Source organism: Dendrobium catenatum, unplaced genomic scaffold (genome assembly GCF_001605985.2).
Source record: "Dendrobium catenatum unplaced genomic scaffold, ASM160598v2 fragScaff_scaffold_51, whole genome shotgun sequence".
Lineage (NCBI taxonomy): Eukaryota > Viridiplantae > Streptophyta > Magnoliopsida > Asparagales > Orchidaceae > Dendrobium > Dendrobium catenatum.
The window spans coordinates 618,297-637,754 of NW_021318513.1; the positions used below are offsets into that span (position 1 = coordinate 618,297).

At 34.5% G+C, this 19,458-nt stretch overlaps 1 protein-coding gene across 3 annotated transcripts in view; it reads left to right on the top strand.

Annotated features, from left to right (window-relative positions):
• Positions 1-19,458, top strand: part of LOC110106235 (E3 ubiquitin-protein ligase UPL6) — a gene marked incomplete at its 3' end in the record, with an annotated part of 50,274 nt that overhangs the window by 13,834 nt on the left and 16,982 nt on the right. For all 3 annotated transcript variants that reach the window (XM_020836043.2, XM_020836044.2, XM_028694253.1), the window contains 12 exon segments: positions 206-388; positions 1,725-1,907; positions 5,353-5,425; positions 11,634-11,743; positions 11,833-12,137; positions 12,332-12,428; positions 12,603-12,743; positions 13,098-13,184; positions 13,258-13,344; positions 15,072-15,209; positions 15,473-15,598; positions 18,232-18,330. In XM_020836043.2, the coding sequence (XP_020691702.1) occupies positions 206-388; positions 1,725-1,907; positions 5,353-5,425; positions 11,634-11,743; positions 11,833-12,137; positions 12,332-12,428; positions 12,603-12,743; positions 13,098-13,184; positions 13,258-13,344; positions 15,072-15,209; positions 15,473-15,598; positions 18,232-18,330 (1,629 nt within the window).

A 19,458-nucleotide genomic window follows, 5' to 3' on the forward strand; every position in this document is an offset into this window, starting at 1 on the left:
TTTTCTTCCTTTTGATTGTGTCCTTTGCTTGAATTGTTGTCAGCGAAGCATTCTGATTTTTAATTTGAAACTTTCATGTAATATGTATTATTTATGTCTAAAATTGAATGATACAAGCTGACACCAATAATGTGTTTCATGATGCACTCCTTAATTCTGATGTTATTGTGGTTTCTTTTCTAAAGCACACATGTTCTTCATGCAGAATAACATGAAAGAGCCAGAAAATCGTTCGCGGATGTCTTCCTTGGAGAATGTTCTTGCTCTAATTACTTTTCATGCTTGTGGGCATCCAAATTGTTGTTTAGACACGGATCCAAAACTGTGCTTCTCGTTGCAAATCTTGTCAATCCCTTTTTTGTGGCATCATCTTTCATATTATAAGGAGGTAATTTTTTTTTCAAATAGTCATCTTTTATTTTTCTTTATGTGGCATCACGTAGGTTAATAAACTACAAGCACGGTGTGGCAGAGAAGAAAAAATATAATTGCTATTGTGCTGTGCTGTTGGCCTATATTTTCTTATTCAAAACATTGAGCAGCATGTTTAAAATTTTTAGGTGTCTTGGTGATTGACTTCTCATCTCAACTATTGTAATTATTGCCAAACCATCTTGCCGACTTAGGCTTCGTTTGGGACAACTTTCTTACTGCTTCGCAAAACAGCTTTTTAGTATAAAAAAATATTTTTTGTGCTAGAAAACTGCTTCGAGAAGCAGTAAAAAAGCCGTCCCAAATGGAACCTTAATGGAAAAGGTAGGTATGGTAAGAGAAGTTCAAAAGATGGGAAAAATGGTTAAAGGAAAATGCATCTAAACCTTGAATATCATTGACAACATCAATATTGCCAAGTTGGTTCTCTGAAAATAATTTTGAAAGTGAACTCTGTTTGCTGAACGAAGGTTGTCAAGTTGTAATTCTGTAGATATCCATCAAAGCTGATGCAGAAATTTGGTATTGCGACTTACTATTTGCCAGAAGCAGAATGATCCATCTGTCAATCACCACATCAGCATTTTTCATTGTGGTTGACTTTGCTTACCACCTCGCCTGAACAAAAGTTGTGGGTGGAAATGGCGCATAGAGCATATCTTTTTGTGAATTGAGAGAATGAGATGCTGAGAGCTTTGATAGTCAGTACTTTCAAGTGATCGGGTATGGCGAAAAAAGTCAAATGCTCATCTTGGGCTGGCACTTTCCTCTCCATCAATGTGTATAGGTGTGGGTACGGGTGACTGGCTTTTTTTAGCCTGCATCCATGCTAAAGAGTATTGTTACATATAGGTTAGATGGGGATAGGGTTTATCAATAGTATATATTTAACTTTTTATGATTGAACTGTTTGTTGAGTTTTGATCCTTAATTGATATTGTGCCTGATTAGAGATCTGTTGGGTTGAATTAAGTATACCAGTTTAGGTCTGATCTTGGATACATGTTAGTGGTTAAAGTGTAATGTTTGTCAAGTATTCTAGTTGGTTGAAGCTCATCTTGTGTCAAAATGTGACTCAATTATTGGCTGTCTCGACCATTTGGATAAGTTTGTTATTTGCAGGGCACAAATTAGATTAATTGTTTTGATTCTTTGTTTGGTTTTGATTACAAACTTATTATATAACTGTCACAGTAATACTTGATTATTGTTCCACAAGTACGTTTTTAATTCACTTAACACTATGATTTCTTTTGGTATCTTTATTAAGAATTTGTTTCTTGATGTTTCAGGTTTTCTTGATGCAAAGACTCACAAAGTTCTATATCCATAGATTGGCAAGCTGCTTGCCTGGTCATGCATCTATCCTTCCAAATGGCGTTTCTCTTGATTTTCCAAGTCATGCCTGTCTACTTGGTAATTTAATAGAAGTTGCTGCGGCTGTTTTTTCTGATCAAAGCTACAGCCTCACTACAGTAAGTTGGCAGATCATTCCACCATAATTCTTTCATTTTCCTGACATACAATAACTTCGTCTTTATTAGTCTCATTTATATAAGCACCATGAGATCTTATATATGTATTTGTTTAATTCGGTCCTCCCGCTAATATATGAATTTCTTTTTCTATTTCTAAGGAAACAAGGACGAGTCTTGGTTTACACTAGGCTCTATATTAAATTATGTTAACTCTTCGTTTGCGCAAGGCTATAAATAAGTTATTGGGTTCTTGTTTTTCCCATCATTTATATAATAGTACCCTCATTGTTATTCATTAACTGGGTATGCTTGCTTATTATTCTCATCCCCAAATAATCGGGAATAGGCGAATGATATTGATAACAGTGATTTCTGTTCATATTGCTCCATTGAATGAAATTTATCTATACTATTTTCTTGTTTATGCATCTTCCAGCTGCTCTGTTCGGGTTGAACTTAAAAGGAACGTGTGTATATTTAATTTTCCATAGACAACTATTTATCTCATCACTTCTATGTATGGTTCAAAGGATATCTTTTTTCTTCGGATTATATGAGATTTGGTTTCCATCCTCATTTGTTGCATTCTTTTGTGTGCATTTTTTTATTCTCTGATTCTTTTCAGTAACCTTTACCCCTTAAATTATCCGCAACCTTGAAATGCCGGCCTATCTGTGAAGCACGCACATTAGGTATAAATGACATGATATTTACACAATGAGAGTGCATACCTGTTACAAATAGAACACACATCATGAATATATGTTTTCTTTTATAAAATTGAATTTAAAATGCATAAATTTTAATTTAAAATGCATTAGTATGCCAATACTTTCAATAAAAAAATACACAAAGAAGTAGAATATCATATGTATCATATTTAAAGCTTGTGTGTCAAAAAAAGAAAACTGAACATTAATTTAATTAGAATTATATTTTAATATATCTTCAGCTAGTTAATTTTTAACAACACGCCAACATTAGCTTTAATCACCAGACATGATCTTCTCAATTTCAACAATATATTGTTTACATGAAATACCAAAAATAAAAAAAGGGGTATCTATTCTTCTACCGGATCCAAAAATTTATAGAACTAGAGACAGCTTGCATGTCTCATCCTTTTTAACAAATGCAAGAGATGTTAGGGTCTGTCCCAGCTAGCTTCGACTCTAATTTTGAAATATGTACATCTACAATTTTTATTTTGTTAGGTATATGTTGCTTTTGTAACAAAGTTTGACGGAGACATACAAGACTTGTTGAAGTGTCTGTGCTTCATCGTCATCTATCTTTCTACTTTTTAACCTTGATTGAATGTAGGTTATGTAACTTTTCTCGATCATTTTCTCTTGCAAAGCTGAAGATATTAATGGGGATTCGAAAAATTACTGAGTAAGTATGGTACTTATCATGAAAGGATGAGAACATAATAATTGATTGAATAAGTATGATTATTCATACTCTTAGATGGTGCTTGTTAGAGTTGTATGTTTTTGCCCAACTCTAGCCTGATGTAGTTATACAATTATTTTTACAATTGAGTTTGGTTTGAAAAAAATGTTTGAATTTTATTACAACTTTTCTCATATTGGTTTGTTAGTTTTGGTTTGGATTGTGCCTCTAAAAAATTGAAATATTCAATAAACCAAGTTGCAATTTATAAATCCTAAATCTTGACTAGAATTGTAATTCTAAAATGGGCTCCAAGTGATTTTGGTTTGCCAAATTTCTTGACTAAATTTGTGAAGCCCTGTATTGACCTCTTGTGATTAAGCACGAAGTGTGGCAGCAGTGACAATCCATTCAAACACATTTTGAACCAACTCCTATCGCAACTCTTACTAAGCATGATTGAGTGGGTAGAAGATTTATTTGTCCATATTATTAAAAAACACAAAACTTCTTTCATATTTATTACTACTGAAAGGTTACATAATTGAGTTTATCAAAATAAATTATGGAACTTCTAATCAACATCATAGATAATTGATACATTTGAGACATCTTTAACATACATTAGGCACTTCTTTGATACAGCAAAATTGTACCACAAAACGTTGAGATAAAGGATAAAACTTGATCACTTAACTATGACCCAACCTGCTCTAATCTCTCACATGAAACAACAAGCATAGTAATATTTGATGATCTATCAAGCTCAGTGTAAGAAGCATCAAAATAAAATATGATTTAATAATTGGTATATGCCACAATCATAAGTAATAACTATGAATGCCCCCAGTGAATGAAAATATAACTATTAAGTGTCTAATCTTTCGATATATTTTGCTAGTGAAATGCTAGTATCAAATACTTGTTTTACTTTCACATTTCTGTTCTTTTTCGTACCTATTATAGTCTTATAAGTGTTATATAATGATTGTCTATGTTTTGCCACATCCATAAGGCAGTGGCGTTTACTAGGTTTCCAATTATATATATATATATATATATATATATATCACGAATGTACACATACATATATGCATGCATTCCATGTAAATTTATAAATAAATAATACTTATAATGTTTGAAATGGTAGTAATATATTATCCTTTAATAAAGTATAAGTATGATGCATATCACACACATGAATTTATAAGCACATATTTACTTGTTACTTTATACTATAGGAATTTATGTATGTAAAATATGATAATATTTATACATTACAATAATACAAAAATATTTTCAAATATTTTAAACATATAATAAGAAATATAATTTTTTTATACAATACCTACTGCTTATAAGAAATTATATCATAAATTATATTATATGTAGGTTTGCCAGAATTTATGTTAGTGACATTATATTAACAGGAAGATAAGAGTATCACATTTAATGTCTTCTGGAATTGTTATTTTCCTTATACCCTATTTCATGTAATAAAATATTTAGAATAAGTTTCTATCCTTTAAAAAAATATTCAATAACTTTTAGAGTTGTGACATAGGGTTTTTTGAGCCCAAAGTCAAATGACTATGAATTTACTAGCCACTTCTTAGGGAACAAGTTGCATCCTACTTACTCCTCCATCCAAGATGCTAAATTGGTTCCTTTTTCTTCCCACTTCCACTTCTTAAATGTAACCATACAAAACCCCTAATTCGTATGTAATTGAAAGAAAAAGGTGAAGACCAAGGATTTAATATAAAGAAATCTTGGACGAACTTGGATTTTTACCTTAGCATTCAACATGACCTAAAGGGTGGTCTTTAAGTTGTCCCCTAATGATGGTGCTAATAAGCTATTTGATTTTCTTTTTCCGTTCTCTTGTGGTTCTAATTGTTGAACTTTATATACCTTGTGCTTTATAGTTTCTACATAATTTGTTCATCGATTGTGGTTCATTGCTTCTATATCTTTATGTGCATTTTCAATAATGGTCTTTCTTGACCCTTTTTCATGACTTGGTTTTTATCTTTGTTCAAGCTAGATCATGGATTTTGTACTTGTCTTAAGCTTTTTATTTGAGGCGCTTCCAAAATTGAAATCATCAGCTGGAGCTGGTAAGATCTTTTCATTTCTATCTCTAGACTTGGAATGTGATAAAATTTCTTTTCCTTCATTGATTTCTTTTTTTCAGTAAATGCTTCCTTTGAATGTTTATGAATATTTGCTTTGATTGCCAATATTTGTATCATCCTTATTTTGATAACCTTTTTTGTTGTTGTGAATTTTGCCTGACAAGGTTGAATACTTATTTGTATCATGAAAATATCTGACGTAGATCCAGTTGTTTATATTCATTGGAAATCTTGAGCAATTGAATGATCAATTCAACTTTAATTAGTTTTAATTTTCTACTTTATTTTGAGAATTTTTGTTCAATTTTTTCTGGACATGGATGTGATGATATTTATGACAACGGGATGGTACATAGCAAATCCCACTAAACAAATCTATAAATATAAACTAGTTCATATGTCAATTAAGAAATAATTATGGGCATCTTACAACTCAATTAAATAAATATTATCTGTAACTTGCATTTTTCATGTTTGATTTAATATAAAGTGGAGTTTCCTAAACCATGGACCCATAATGACACTAACTCAGCAATTAATGAAGGAAATTTTTGAACTTACATTGGCATAGATCATTGAGAATTCCAGTCTTGATGCAATGTTCCTATGAAGAAGTTCAGCAGTTCTCTTTGCAAATGTTGTATACTCCTGGAGATTGTAAGCCAAAAGAATACATGGATATATTTGAAGATGGAAGCAAGCCTCAAAATTTGCATTTTTTTATTTGGATCCATTTTATTGTTTCTAGACATATTTTAGATGGGATACAGTTTGAATTTGATTTGGATTATGCTTTATTAATTTTGTGAAAGAAAATTTTGCAAAGTGAATAGGAATTTTAGTTAAATCTAAAATGAAATTTAAATTCAAAATTGTATAATTTTAGAATTTTTTGGAGATTTGATTGAGATGTTTTAAGAAATGGGATGGAAGATAGAGAAAAGTGGTGATGTGGCATGTAAAGATTGAATTTACAAAAATAAATAAATTCTTGAATGTTTCTTCACACGAGGGGGAGCACATGGATGGAAAGAAAAAGGCATGAGAGAGTGGTTTGGGAGGGGGAGGAAGTTATGTAGAGGTTGTGAAACCGTGGGTTGATCGTGGCAACCACGATGGCCTGGAGAAAAGCTGAACTTGAAGGATTTTCTACTACCAACTAAGTGCACGTTATCAACGTTTGAGGTCATTAGCATGCTTCTCTTAGGGGTTGGTTCCATGGGCCCCAATTCGTTGACCCCTTCCACGACTGGTTGAACCCTTTCCGAGGAAGGTGGTAACTGAATCGGTTGGGTCAATTTGATTTTGTGTAATTCAAGGCAAATCAGGTTGAAATAGCAACCAATTGTTTGTTTAAGAGTGTCCAAAATTTTCTCGAACACCCTCTAGGTCAACTAAAGATCTAAAAAAAAAAGAGTACACATTTACATGTAGTTTGATTTTAGTGGTAATAGATCTAGTGGGGGGATTGCGACTTTGGGTGATCGAGTCATTAAAAAGAGTACATGTGATTTAGGATAATGAATGCTTAAATGATTGATATAAGAATTTGCACGCTTTCAAGTTAGAGCAATAAGAATTAAAACATTAGCCACTTATCGAAAATAGAAAACAAGAAAGGGGTGCCTTAGCTTAGGCCAAGTCACACAATAATAGTTAGGATCACAAAACAATTAGAAAATTCAATATAAGCAAATATAGAGGATTTCCAATAACATCTCTAGATTAACAACGAGATTAGATGCATAGAAGTCCATCACTCATTCCCTATGTTTATTAATCTTTGGCGGAGAGCTTCGCATGATTCTTTATGCTTGATACACAACCATAATCGAAGGAGAATAGGAAGGGAAATGAGGAGGGGGGAAAACTCACCTTTGTCATGATTGGACTTGAAATAAAGTTGTAAGAAGGAAATTCTTGAGTCTGGACAGCTGCTTGACGAATGTCCTGTGTGAAGACAGCATTTAGGAACCTTCTCGCAAGCTTGGACAGCAGTTGGTGGCTGCAGGAGCCTTTGGACAGCATACGTCTATGTCCAGAAAATTCTGGACAGCAAACTAACCCATCCTGAAATGCTGGACAGCAGTCGGGTTGGGTTGGAAACTGATATTACTTTATGTATTGGATGAGAGCATGAAGGCTCTTCTCTTTGGAGCTTGGCCAGCAGCTAAACTTCAGAAAACTTTATCCAAAAGGCAAGGGGCGGCTGGTTTTGATTAGGTTTGGAGGGAGTTTAGGAGAAAATTATTTTCCTTCCATAGATTCCTGAAGTAGGAAATAATTATAGAGGAATAAAGGAAAGGAGGGAGAGGGTGAGAGAGGCGGCTAAGAGTTTCCTAAATTGGGTTTTTAATTTGGAAAGGATTTAAGGGAACTGGAGAGAGAGAGGTGGCAGGAGAAAAAGGGATGTTGGCCGGCTATTAAGAGGGAATATTGGATCTTTGATTGAGTGCCAATCAAAGCCAACTTAAATTAGGAAAGGGGTCTTGAATTATTCTTTGGTTGGAATTCAGATTTTATTGTGACTAAATTGAAGGAGGCTTTCCAAAAATAAGCTATGGGATTTAGGAAAGAATTGGAAGTTCCAACTTATTTGAATTTGAATTCAAATCCTTCCCAAATTAGTTACATAGCAATTTAGGAAAGTAACAAATCTTGAAGGGGAATTGGGAGGGCCGGCAGCTAGGGTGTGGAGTGAGAAGCTGACGGCTATGGGGGTGGGGCTTGGGTTGGCCGGTGGTTTTGGGAAAAATAGCTTGGCCGTATGGTGGAAGGGAAGGGAGGGAGGAGGAGAAAGGATAGGGAAGAAAATTGCCACAAACCCGGACGCTTCTAAGGTTGGTGAGTGATCTGTTTCCCACTCCTAGGAATTTCTCTCCAAAGTTCTCAAGCTCTCACAAAAACACAAAGATGTAGAAATTTCATTATTATTCATTCATTAACTTCAAAAGAAATATAAGGGGCTTATATATAGCCTCAAACAATGAAAGAGAACTAAAAAACGACATTGCTCCTAGGATTTACATATGACCAAACCCTTAAGTAAGGGTAAAATGAGAAATGCTAATAAAACTAATACATAAAGCAAATAAATAAAACAAATACATAGGATGACTCAAAAATTGATCGTCGCGATCGTGGTTGTAGATCGTCGGCCATGTCTTTGATATACTTTTCATGATTTGATGTCCCCATCAACATGTTTTAGATATCTCGGGTATGTTGTTCAAAGTGATACTGATATAGATGGGGTGGAGGAATTAATCGGGCCTGTTGTGTGACAGAAAAGTACCACTCAAAATTAAGGGGAAATTCGATAAGATTATGATGAGACTTGCAATGCTTGATGATGCAGAATGTTGGCAATTAAAAGAGAAGTATAAAATTAAGTTAAGTATTGCAGAGATGAGAATGTTTTTGTGGATGAGTGACTTCACTCTTAGGGATAGAATGTGAAACGAGTATATACGTGAAAAGGTTGGAGTAGCTCCACTGATAGATAAGGTTAGAGAGAGTTCCCTTAGATGGTTTGGCCACATAAAACATTAGCTTTCCGATGACCCGATTAGGAGAGTAGATGTATTATATTTGTCCTATCTTAAGAAATGTATGATATACCTAAAAAGATTTGGTTAGAAAGTATTAAAACTGACCTTTTTATTATATGTAAGTGAGTATCTGACTCTTAACATGACACAATAGAGAAAAAGATTCATGTAGCCAAATCCACGTAGTGGGATAAAGGTTTGATGTTGATGTTGTTGTACCATCTAGGTCAACCAACTAATGTGAACTTATTTGATCACTGATTTAAACAAAATGGGTTGAATCAGACATTAAATTATTATTTTTTAATAAAAACCCCAAGGAGGCTTACGTGTTGATTAAAATATGAAATTACAGGTCCTTAAAGAACCTTTAGCTTTCTAAAAATACAACTTTTGAAATAAAACCTATGATCCAAAGTTCTATCTATTACACAAATAAACAACATAAAAAATATGAACCAAATTGATCCGGAGAAATGACGGTAGGCTTTTAAAGGAAGCAAGAATCCATCATATCCGTCATGCAGCCCAAAGATCAACGAACTAAACCTGCAATAAACAACCAAAAGAACCAACACAAGCAAAACAAACCACCCCACTACCAACAACTTCACGACCAAAAGGATTGCAAACCCAAAAACCAACAACCAACCAAAAGATCCAACATCAACAAAACACAACCAGCAAAGACATAAGGAAAGAGAAACAAAGACAAAGAGCCCCCAACCTCAAAATTCCAATGCCAAATCTGCAACAAGGACCAATATCCACAAATAGGAAAACAAAAACCAATTAGTGCTTTTTAGATTTCCTACTGCATCTTTTGCTACCACAAACAGAAAAACCTTCCTTATTGTAACACCCAACATTCAAACTATACAATTCATGAACATCCACGGGATCACCAAAACCATCTCCAACATCCCCGCAAGGAGGGGAGGCTGACCCATCGAGTCAATCCGAATGATCTACACTAGAATCCTTCATGTTCAAATGTGCTTTTAAGCATCCTTACTTCCTTAGAAATAATTGAAATTGGCACATCAAAGACATTACGATCCACCAAATTAGGATAACCACCCACATAGGGAGAAGGCACATTGGAAGGGCCGAAAACAGGCACATCCAAAGCCCTGATAGAGTAACAAGGAATAGAGTTTTCACCATCAGAAACATCACCCACACCATCAACATTAGAGGACGGAATGGGAGTAGCACATTGGTTAACCCCACAATTATTAATAACCAGATCCTCATCATCTCCATTCCTTACAACAGCCAAAGGAAAACTATTATTCGAAGGGGCATCATCCGCCACAACAGCCTCCCCCAAATTAAAAACACCAGAACCAATGACCACATCCTCAATAGTATCAATGCAATTATCCCCACCAATCACCAAAGCCGGCGTAAGAGAAACATTTAAATTATTCAGCACACCCAATGGTGACAAAACTACCCACCCAGCCTCCACAACAACAGAATCACCAATAGGCACCGGTTTCTGAATGGTTTCGATTCATAAACCGGATGAAGCAAATTACCCACATTCTCTTGAAAGGTTGATTCGCCATTATGGGCAGGAGATAGCACTAGAGTAATATCCGTAGCATCATTGATTACACGTTTAGCCTCCGCTCCCGTCCCCACAGACATTGAATTGGTGTTTTGTAGGCATCTTTGGATTTGTGCTACAAAAAAATTTGTGCTTTACCCAAAAAGGATTTCTATGAGCCCAACAAATCCTTCACAAGTTTGATGTGGTGTTATTGATGGACAATAATGGAGGACGATGTGGAGGCTGCTGGTAGTGCTTGGATTAAATATTAATGTTAATATTAATATTAATGATATTAGTATTATTAATATCATTATTTTTACTCCATATGATTTTGAGGTCAGCATCCCCAATTTAAATTGTGCTGAATTATGTATTCTTTCGTTTTGGAATTCCTCAATGTTGATTAGAACATACCTAACACAAAGTTCATTTTTTTCTTTGTTTCTGACTTGCTTTCTATCATTTGAGTCCTTACTCATGATTGCTTAACTGAAAGTATCAAATTTTGTTTTATTCATGCCTTGTAAATAAATGCTGGGAGTAGATGTGATATTTTCGCTCATGTTGCTCCCTTTTTCCTGCCAATTTTTTCAACTTACAAGTTTGCCTGTTTTATTGCATGTGAATGTTTAAACTTTCATATGATATGGAACAACATTTTTACTAGTTAGATCTTGACTTAAATAACATTTTAACTTCTTTGAATTTGCTTCTCCATATTATTTTGAAATGCATGCAAGATTATAAGAAGCTGAACCAACTAGGAAGTTTTCAGACATTCAACCATGCATGTCCAACTCAGTATGAATGTGTACACCTGTTTATGTGTAATAACCATTTGCTTGATCAATACGATTGTTATTTCAAGTTTCATATAGTCTGTTATTGTGTTCCCTTGTATTTCTGAATTTAAAACCTTTGTTTATAGAAAATATCATATATTTTCCTGGAGATTATTGTATAGTGAAAATGCTTGTTGCCTGCCTGCTTTATTCTCCAATTTTTTGCTCAACTTTTTTTGTTCTTACCTTCATTTCCTATTGTACATTCCACTTTTGGTTTATTTTGCTTTATTCAGGGTATTTTGATGATGACATGAGCGTGGATGAGGGAACTAACGAATTTTTGGATACAAATCTGGAAAGGCAGATAAAAGATGCAATGGATTCACGTTTTTTTCAACTTTTGGTATGCTACTTCATAACTGCTTAAATAGTGTCATTTCTTCTTGTGAAGTTCATCAAATATTTAGTACTTGTTATTTGATTCTTGAACAGGTAAATGCATTGTTTAAGGATACATCACTTATTCGTCATAGATATGAAAGTGCTCCATCTGATGAAGAGATTGAAGCCATTGGTTCTATTTGTGCTTTCCTGCATGTGACATTCAATACATTGCCTTCTGAACGTATCATGACTGGGCTAGCTTATGGAACTGATCTCGTTCTTATAATATGGAGTTTTATTAAGTATTGTCAAGAAAATCAAACATGGCCACTTTTTACAAAACTTACTGCATATATTCCTGATGTTGCTCCACGCTGGCTATTATCTTTGGCTGTTTTCTGTCCAGTGTATAAGTAAGTATTCTTGTTTCTCAATTGTGTTTTCCTTCACAAGCATAACATCTTTAGAAATCTAATCTGTTTAGGTATTGTGTATGCTCTCAGAGCCATCACTGCGTATGTTTTATGGAAAGGGTATCAAGTTCTGTCTTAGGTCGTTTAAAATAATAGAAGTCACCTCTGAAACATTTAATCTTAAGCTCTTTCAGGTATATGCTGACAATCATGGACAATGAGGAATTCTATGAGCAGGAAAGACCAATATCCTTGAGTGATATCAGGCTCTTAGTTATCATATTAAAACAGGTATGGTATACATTGCAAAATTAATCCATCACTTATTTTGGGTGGTCGACATTTTTCTTTTTAATGTGAATTATTATCAATAGCCTAGTTTTCGACAATTCAATCGAAAACATATTACAAAGTTGACATATCTTTGGTTTTTTTCAATTATGCTTTTGCAATCTCCTTTTGCAGGCTTTATGGCAACTCCTTTGGGTGGTACCTGCTACTATGTCTCCTCAGAAACTTGGAACTGATTTCTTTGCCAATAAGAAGCTCTCAGTTGAAACAATAAGAACTAGTGCTCGTGCTATGATATCTGAACTCTTGAACCAGGTATATCTTCAGAATGCTCAGCTGTTTTCTATTGTTAATTGGGAATTAAATAGTTGTGATGAAGTTTTTTTTTTTTTTTTGCATTTTTTTTGTGAATCACAACTACTTCAGTTTCTTGCCTATGTTGTATCACTGAATCATTCTAAGTTTTTCAGTATCTAAGTGATACAAATCATGTCAAATGAATCAGATCTATTTATTACTCAGCAGCCACTTTGAATGCTATTATGCTTTTTTGCTAGCTCTTGCATGTAGTGGCTTTGTGAAAGCTCTTTGTCTGCTTATCTTGTTAATGCATGAGCAAATCTCAATGTTACAAAATGCTTATTTACTTTTTTGTTGTTTTTTCTACAGTTGCAAGATTGGAACAATAGAAGGTCGTTCACCTCAGCTGGTGATTTTCATGCTTTTGAAGCAAGCAGTGAAGCTTTTGTAGCTCAGGCAAAAATGATTATTGATAATACCTTTTCTTTGCCTTAAATATTTGTTTCTCACAGTGGTGATTTTTATGCAGGCGCTAACTGAAAATAGCAGAGCATCCGAGTTACTGAAACAGGCTCCGTTTCTGGTACCATTTACAAGCAGGGTTAAAATATTCAATGTGAGAACAACCACTCAACACCTTCCCAAACATGCTTGCACACGCATAAGTGATGTCATCTTTAGGGCCACTTGAACTTATAATTATAATTTTATTACAAATAGTCCAATTGATTTTTTTCTTATAAGATGGACTTATTGATGGGGACATCAATGCATGGAAAGTTTATCATAGAAGGGTCCGTAGATCTACAGCTGCGATTGAGTCATTATATTATTAGTTGTTATGTGTGTTGTATGTGATTTAATTTAGTTTGTGAACTTTTCCTTAATGTTATGTTATAAACCCAAGGGAATTTGTGTCTTTTGTCTTGTTATGTGGTATATATATATATATATATATATATATATATATATGGCTCTCTGCCCCCCTTGTATGGTGATGATGATTATTTTTGAATGAATTCTAATTTCAGTCCTCTTCTCTTGTGTGAAAGTGAGTGTGGTTGAGTGGTGAAGCCTTAGGAGAAGGCGAATGAAGTACTCAACAACCCATTAAGTTGAGCTCTTGGTTTTCCCCTTGTATCTCTTCCCCTTTCCCTCCTTCCTCCCTAACCGCCGGTCAACCCCTCTTCCCCTCCCTTTCTCGGCCAACCACCCCTTCCCCTTCCACCGCCTACGACAAGCCCACCACCACCACCTCCCCATCCAAGTTCCCAATCCAAAATTTCCCAACTCTGAAATTTTGACCTTTGGGATTCCAATTGGACCCCACTTGTCTTTTGGAACTCTTCATGTTAATTAATGGGATGTTGACCCATTAATTGCCTTTCCTTAATTTTATTTTCAAACTTAGTAGGAAATTGGAAAAGCCACAACCTCTTCTCTTTCCCCATGGTTGGCCCACTCTTGGAACTCTTCATGTTAATAAATGGAAAGTTGACCCATTAATTGCCTCTCCTTATTTTCATTCTCAAAACTAGTTTGGAATTGGAAAAGCCATCCCTTTCCTTTCCCCATGGTTGGTCCTCTCTTGGAACTCTTCAAATTAATTAATGGGAAGTTGGCCCATTAATTGCAAAGTTAACTATATCTTTTTCTTTTCCCAAAACAAATTTTCCATTTTCCAATCCCACTCTCTCCCATTCCCCTAAGCCCCACCACTCTAATTAACCTTATACCATTCATAATCTCCCCCAAATAGCAAAAACCGTGGCTTCCCTCCTTCCAAATTTCGGCCAACATCTCTTCTTTTTTATTGTGAACCAAAATACAAGGAAGGCAATATGGAGCAATCATTTGAAGATCAACCGGCCGAAACCCCACCATATATGAAGGAAGATTCCCATCGACGCAAATACCTAAGTCTTTCTACTCTTACTTCATTCATTTAAGTAGATTGCTTTGAAGTCCAATTCTCTGTGGCATCACTAATTTCATGTTAATTTAAATCCTCTAGCTTCTTAAATCATTGAGTGCATGATTCTCATAGTTACTGATCTATGTTAAATGTTGGATCTTTTTGCCAACCAGTGTTAGCTAAGTTGTTGATTTGATTTATCCTTCTTGAATTCCTGAACTTTGGTTGTTGTTAATTGCTATTTGTGGATTGCCTTTCTTTCTTGTTTGAAGCTTATTTTACGCATCCCCATTATTAATAGCTTGCTAATTTTAAAATTTAACTTATGTTTAATTTCATAATGCAAGTCTTCACATGCTAGTCCTACATCACTTATATATACGGTTGCTTTTGAATCTTATTTCACAATGTTAATTATTCTTCTACAGGCGCAACTTGCAGCTTCAAAGCAACAAATTGGTGCTTATTCTCTACATAGAAATCGGTTTCGGATAAGAAGAAATAGAATTTTTGAAGATGCTTTCAATCAGTTGAGTGTGCTGTCAACAGAAGAACTCAGAGGCTCGGTATTTGTTTGCCTATGCTTGCCATACATCTGTCATAAAATTCCAAGTATCGATATGGACACTTTCACGCTCGCAGAAATTTCCTCCCCTTAATCCAACTTATAACCAACAAATTATGAGTGCATGCATAAAAACCTAATAGAAGAGACGCTTGATAGAAGGCTGGAAACTTAGCTGCTGTAGTAGTTTTCTGTTTTCAAAATTTTGTTACTTTTCTGAAGCTTGTAATGCATATTCCTTACTTCATGTCTTAATGTTGTCAGATTCGTGTTTCCTTTGTCAATGAATTTGGGGTAGAGGAGGCTGGAATTGATGGTGGTGGTATTTTTAAGGATTTCATGGAGAACATCACTCAAGCAGCTTTCAATGTGCAATATGGGCTGTTTAAGGTTTGTTATTTCATTAATGTTTGTCAGAATCCCCAATTGTCATCTCAGGTTTTTTATGCCAGTTTATAGAGATCGTCATTCCTTGGTATTGTTGGATGGTTTGAGTACCATATTCTTTGCAACTTGATGTTTTTTTATATTTTTTTTTTTTCAAATAAGGAACCAACATGGTTATGGTTGGAATATGATTACTAATTAATTAAGAAATCATGACATTTTGGTTATCATTTACCTTGCTCAAAATTAGGTGATGCACAACAGTGCAAATTATAGAGGAATTAAGTTAATGTATCATACATTAAAATTATAGGAGATAGTAATTGAGCATAGGTTACGTTGTGATATTAATATTTCTCCAAATCTATTTGGTTTCATTCTGGGTAGGTCTACTATGCAAGTTATACATTTGTTGAGAGGTTTGATGGAGAAGTATAAAGAGAGTAAGGAGGATCTACATATGATATTTATTAATTTAGAGAAAGCATATGAAAAAGTTCCAAAAGAAGTGCTCTGGATAGTTCTAAAAAAGAAAGTAGTTAATAATGCTTATATTCAAGTCATTAAACTTATGTATACTAGAGCTGTTATTTATTTGTGTTCAAGCACAAGATGGTTTGACTTAATATTTTTCTATTTCAATTGGATAACATCAATGATCATCTTTAAGCCCATATCTTTTTTCTTTAGTTATGGATGTTATTACTAAACATTTGCAAGAGGATGCACCTTGTTGTATGCTTTTGGCTAATGGTATTCTTTTTGTTGATAAGACTAGAGAGGGAGTTGATGAAAAATTTGAATTATGGAGATCAACCTTAGAGTTTAAAGGATTTCATTTTGAGTAGATCTAAAAAGAATACATGGAGTGTCATTTTACTAGTAATAGATCTAAAAAGAATACAGGATGTCCCAATAATTTAGCTCAAAACCAAAGCAGCCAAGGCCCAATCCGAGAGGCAACCAGCAGCCCAAAGACCAAAAGAACCCAAGATGTTTTGAACCCCCCTTGCCTACATTAAGAAATCATTTTGGGACCAGCAACCTGAAGTCCCAACCCCCCAAAAGAAAAAAGAACCTGAAACTCTCTCGGCCTGAGTCTACAGACTTTTATCAATCAAAACAACCAAATAAACATGAATTCATCGAACACTCCTTTGCCTTCACCTCCAATGTTGATTGTTGGCAATCGAATAGCTCTTGTCAACCGCTGGATTACGTAGCTTCTTCTATGCCAATTTAAGCTGAATGGCACAAAATCCTTCTTTCATCTTCCTCAGTAGCCATGCGTAAACCTTCTTCTTGTCCGATTTCATCGAATTCAGCCGCCTCCTTTTTCTTCTTTGTCTGTGTTGAACAAACCACATGGAAACTCCTCTCCTCAACTTTCAACTCCATCTAAATCGGGTGAGGGTAATTTTGGCCGCTCGAAGAAATGCGTCAGATTAGTTCAACTACGATTGCTCGCCCGCTCACTACTATTCCCTCCTACTTGCATGCGCTCACGCGCTTCGTTGTGGCTATCTCACCACCCTTAGTTAGCTCAATTGGATAAGTTTGACTGAATCGGTTTAGCTGATTGTTATGAGTCTATCATGTTAAAATTCTATTGAATGATTGAGGAAACCTAAATTCATCTTATCCCTATTGATATTAACAACCTTAACGCAATGAGAAAAAGAAACCAAAAGATATCTGATGTAGTCATGTTGTATCTAAGTACTTTGTCTATTAATATTTTGTTGTGACAAAGCTTTGTTTATTTCCCCTAAGATTGACCAAATAGTTCTTAAGAAGTATGTATCCCAATGACCTTTATGATTTTTTTTTTCCCATGCACCACAAAAATTTGGATGCTACTAAAGTAGTTGTTGACTTCGAACATGTTCAAGAGTCTTCCCTTTACTAATTCCCCAACAATTGAAAGAAAAGTTGACTGTCATTTTTCATGCAGTAGAAGAGATAATCCTCGATTTGTGAAGATATATATTCAAATTTTCATTAAATAAGTAAACCAACTAAGAATAGAAACTTTGAAAGAGGCACTAGATTTTTAGATTCAAACTGAAGTCATATAGCTAATATGACCTTTCATAAGAAAAGAATAGTGAGATTTAACAGAGTTTATCGCCCACATGTTCCAAATGGGCTCATCCTTGGTAGATTAAAGAGAAACGCCTTCAAGAAAAGCATTTAAATGAACCAAAGCATTACTTTGATGAGTAGGACTTATACCTTTCTAATGAATCCTCCTAATATTGCATAGGGCAAATATCCAATTTGTGAATTTGTGAGATTATACAGATGTTCTTGGTTGTTGTGTGTTGCATGGCGATGAGTGCATATCAATCGTGTTCTGCCTTCTGTATACCTTTTTATTCTTAGGTTTTTCTTGATGTTTTACAATATTTACAAGTTTCTGAAAAATTCTAAGGTCATTTGATATTGCTTTATAGTAGAATGATATACTTTTTTTTTGTTTAAAAATAATTGTATTTATATATGTCTTTTTTAACTGAAGAAAGTGTTTGCAGCTGGCATTGAAATAACTTTAATGTTTCAGTTGTTGATTCATGTTAATTATTTTCTTTTTTGTGTTTATCTTCTGAACCATTTGCTTTTGTTCTTTCCCATAGGAAACTAGTGATCACCTTTTATATCCAAATCCTGGATCAGGAGTGATTCATGAGCAGCACCTACAATATTTTGACTTTCTTGGAAGCCTACTTGGAAAGGTATTGGGATACATAGTTCCTACAACCGATCATACAAAACATGCTTGGTGAAGGGCAAGTTATCCCTCTAATTTTTCTAATGTGCTTTGTTTTTTATGCCCCCTTCTGAAATAAATTCAATTCGTGTTCTTTTGGATTAGAGATAAAAAATAATGCTTGTGGTTGTATTGGAAATGTTGGTTGCTAGAAGTTGCTGGAAAATTATGTGCATGAAGTCTTGAGCTTTGTTTTTGCGATGCTTTTATTATTAATTTTGTTTTATTTGACTTGTGGCTTTGCTATTTAGTGAGTAATTTAGTCCCTACTTTTCACACGGAGTTGGCAAGCTGCCCTTGAAGTGTGTTTTCTATTGCCATGTGCAGCAACTATGTTATGATGTTTTTTTAGTTAAATCAATATTATGATATTTTAGACCTCTGAATGCAAAACAATTGAAAATATTACAAAATTAGATCTTTTGTCCCTCCAATTTAGGGGACTTAGCATCAAGAGACCACTTCAGCATACACATTGGGAGATATGAGTAATTTTTTGATGTATATGTTGAAGTGGTTCATACACATCGGGAGATGAGTAATTTTCTTATGTGTATGTTGAAGTGGTCTAAATAAGTGGTCATCGTAATAATTGGCTTTTCAGAGGTATCAAAATACGGAGACCACTTCAGCATACTCATCAGGAGGCCATTCCCATAGTATGAATGACAAGGAAATGGCCTTAAATAATCAATTTTTAAATATAGTTTGATAAGCAGATGACTGCGATTAAGAACTCCAACAGAGCAGTCAACAATTAAACATAAATCAAATATGAAAGTATGAACAATCTCCAAACTCACTTGGACGAAGGCAAGTTTACCAACCAAAGTGTAAGAAGCTGGTTATATCAAAGTAGAAATCTCTTCCTTAAAAATGAGGTGGGTTTATCATGAAAGGTTGTGGGTGGATTGTGTTGCATAGAATCCGAGACATGCTAAATGAAAAAAATGGAAATTAGAGATATGGCTTCAACTACAAAGAACCCTTCCCGCTAACAATATCACCAAAATAAAACATGGGAATGATAGGATTGATAAGAGAAGCAATTGCAACATGGTTAAGCAAATAGATTAGATTTGATGGACCATTA